Source organism: Podarcis raffonei, chromosome 13 (assembly GCF_027172205.1).
Source record: "Podarcis raffonei isolate rPodRaf1 chromosome 13, rPodRaf1.pri, whole genome shotgun sequence".
Classification (NCBI taxonomy): Eukaryota; Metazoa; Chordata; class Lepidosauria; order Squamata; family Lacertidae; genus Podarcis; species Podarcis raffonei.
In genome coordinates, this window is record NC_070614.1 from 7,502,433 (window position 1) to 7,504,596 (window position 2,164).

The 2,164-nt window shown below is 42.4% G+C and overlaps 1 protein-coding gene across 1 annotated transcript; it reads left to right on the top strand.

Annotated features, from left to right (window-relative positions):
* The first annotated feature begins 445 nt into the window (after nucleotides 1-445).
* Nucleotides 446-1,931, top strand: LOC128399726 (putative protein FAM10A4). The gene has a single exon (XM_053361425.1). The coding sequence runs from the start codon at nucleotides 929-931 to the stop codon at nucleotides 1,877-1,879; it is 951 nt and encodes a 316-aa protein (XP_053217400.1). The 5' UTR covers nucleotides 446-928; the 3' UTR covers nucleotides 1,880-1,931.
* The last annotated feature ends 233 nt before the right edge of the window (nucleotides 1,932-2,164 follow it).

Genomic DNA, 2,164 nt, shown 5'->3' on the forward strand with positions numbered 1-2,164 from the left:
CTCACAAAGTCATCAGTATCACTCAGCAGCCATTTCACCCTTTCCACCCTGTTCGAATGTGTTCCATTCATTCTCTTGGTTCTATATATAGCGGGCATTGCAATAAATAGTGGTACAGGTCCTCTACGCAAGGTTGCCCACACAGACAAAGTCTCTCCTTGTACTGTACTTTGCCGTACCGACCATCCACCACTGCCAAGGGCATAGATTGGAATCGTAATTCTGTAAAAGCGATTCTTAGTATGGCAAGTGGGAGCTTTGTCAAACAACTAGCTCAGCTGTGCTTCGTTTTGATAAGTGGGAACCACAGTGAACTTTTGGTAGAGGCAATCGTGGTTAAATCCCTTTCTGCATTGGACCTGAAGAGACAATCTCTTAAGTGTCATCTCTTAAGTGTCATGGAATCTCTTAAGTTGTCATGGAAACTATAAAGTTCCAAGCTGGCCCTACATGGCAGGCCTCAGCATGGATGCTGAAGTTACCCAGGATCAAGGCCCTGGAGTTGTTCAACATCACACTTGAGGCCACCTCAGCCTAGGGAGCCAGTGCAACCATACCAATAGCAGCCAAAATTTGTCTCTTTAGCCCAGTTACCAGGTACAGATATTCATAGATTGGTCCATTGTGGAGGATAGATAGATATTTAGATAGAACTGCATTCACAACAGCTCCATGTATAGATCCTCCTTGTATATAGTTGAAACTACCATGGAAAATAGAAACTGAAGTTTTTATGATGATTGAAGACTTGCCATGTCAATCCTGACAATGACATCATCAGAATGCACATGGATTGTGACAACAATAAGCTGTGAGGTGGAATTTTTATCCCCTTTTTCTTTGCTGGTACAGGTTGAAGGACTGGTTTCATTTGCAAGCTTTATGATGTGCTACTAGTTTCACCCTTTTGAAGAGCTGGCTCTTGGAAATGTCCTGTCTGATTCCCATGGACCTCAAGAGAGTGAAGAAACTTCAGGCCTTGGTCAATTTATACAGCCAAGATCCTGGGCTTGTGGGCGACAGGCAGTTTGCTGTATTGCGGACCCACGTGGAGAATATATTACAAACTCACACAGGTGCCTCTGGGAGAAAGGTACTTGAGGAGGAAGAGATATTTGAGGCCACAAACTGTGATGAAAGTGATGTCGAAACGGATGAGGACAATGAGATTGTTGAACCCGACCAAGATATTCTCCAAGAAATGGGAGATGAAAATGTTAGACTAACCAGCGAGATGATGGATCAGGCTGATGAAAAGCGGGAAGAGGCTTTTGACGCAGTTGATAAAGGCAATCTCCAAAGAGCCATTGAATTGTTTACCGATGCCATCAAGTTGAACCCCCAGTCCAGTGTCACATATGTGAACAGAGCAAGCACCTTTGTGAAACTAAAGAAACCTAATGCAGCCATCAGAGACTGTAAGAAGGCCTCTGAACTGAACCGGAAATCTGCACAGCCATATAAATGGCAAGGGAAGGCTCATATGCTCCTAGGGCATTGGGAGAAAGCTGCTGAAGACTTCACCATGGCTTGCAAACTGGATCGTGATGAGGAAACTCATGCTTTGCTTCAGGTGGTGCAACTGAAACTCCAGAGACTCAAGGAGTTTCATCACAAATGTGAGCAAAAGCGAGAGTTAAAGGAAATTCACAGAAGGTTAGAAAGAGTCAGATTGTCCCTGGAAGAGCAAGAGCGAGTCCCGAGAGAGGAGAATCCCTGGGATGAAATGGCCAGAGCAGGTCGGAAACATCTCAAATCTTTCCTTACCCTTTTAGATCCCCGGGTAATGATGGCATTCCTGGATGTGGTCTGGAATCCTGAAAACATCTACAAATACCGAAAGAAAAATGTGATAACTAAGTTCACTCGCAAACATTAATTTGAAGGTCAACTACATGTGGCCTGATAATAAACTCACACATAGAAAGAAATGTAAATATCTCTCTCATTATTTTCTTTCTCTCCTTTTTGCAAAACTAGTTATGAAATTATGAATAACTTTAATGAGATAGTTCCATATGTAGTGCAAATAAACAAAACAATGTAAGAAAACGGGATATGCAAGTATTTGGGGTTCTGCAGTCATGAATTAAAATGCTAACAGCAAATGTTGAAGTGAATAAATGATTTTAAATAAGCACTTTCACAGGTGTAGTGAAACTTA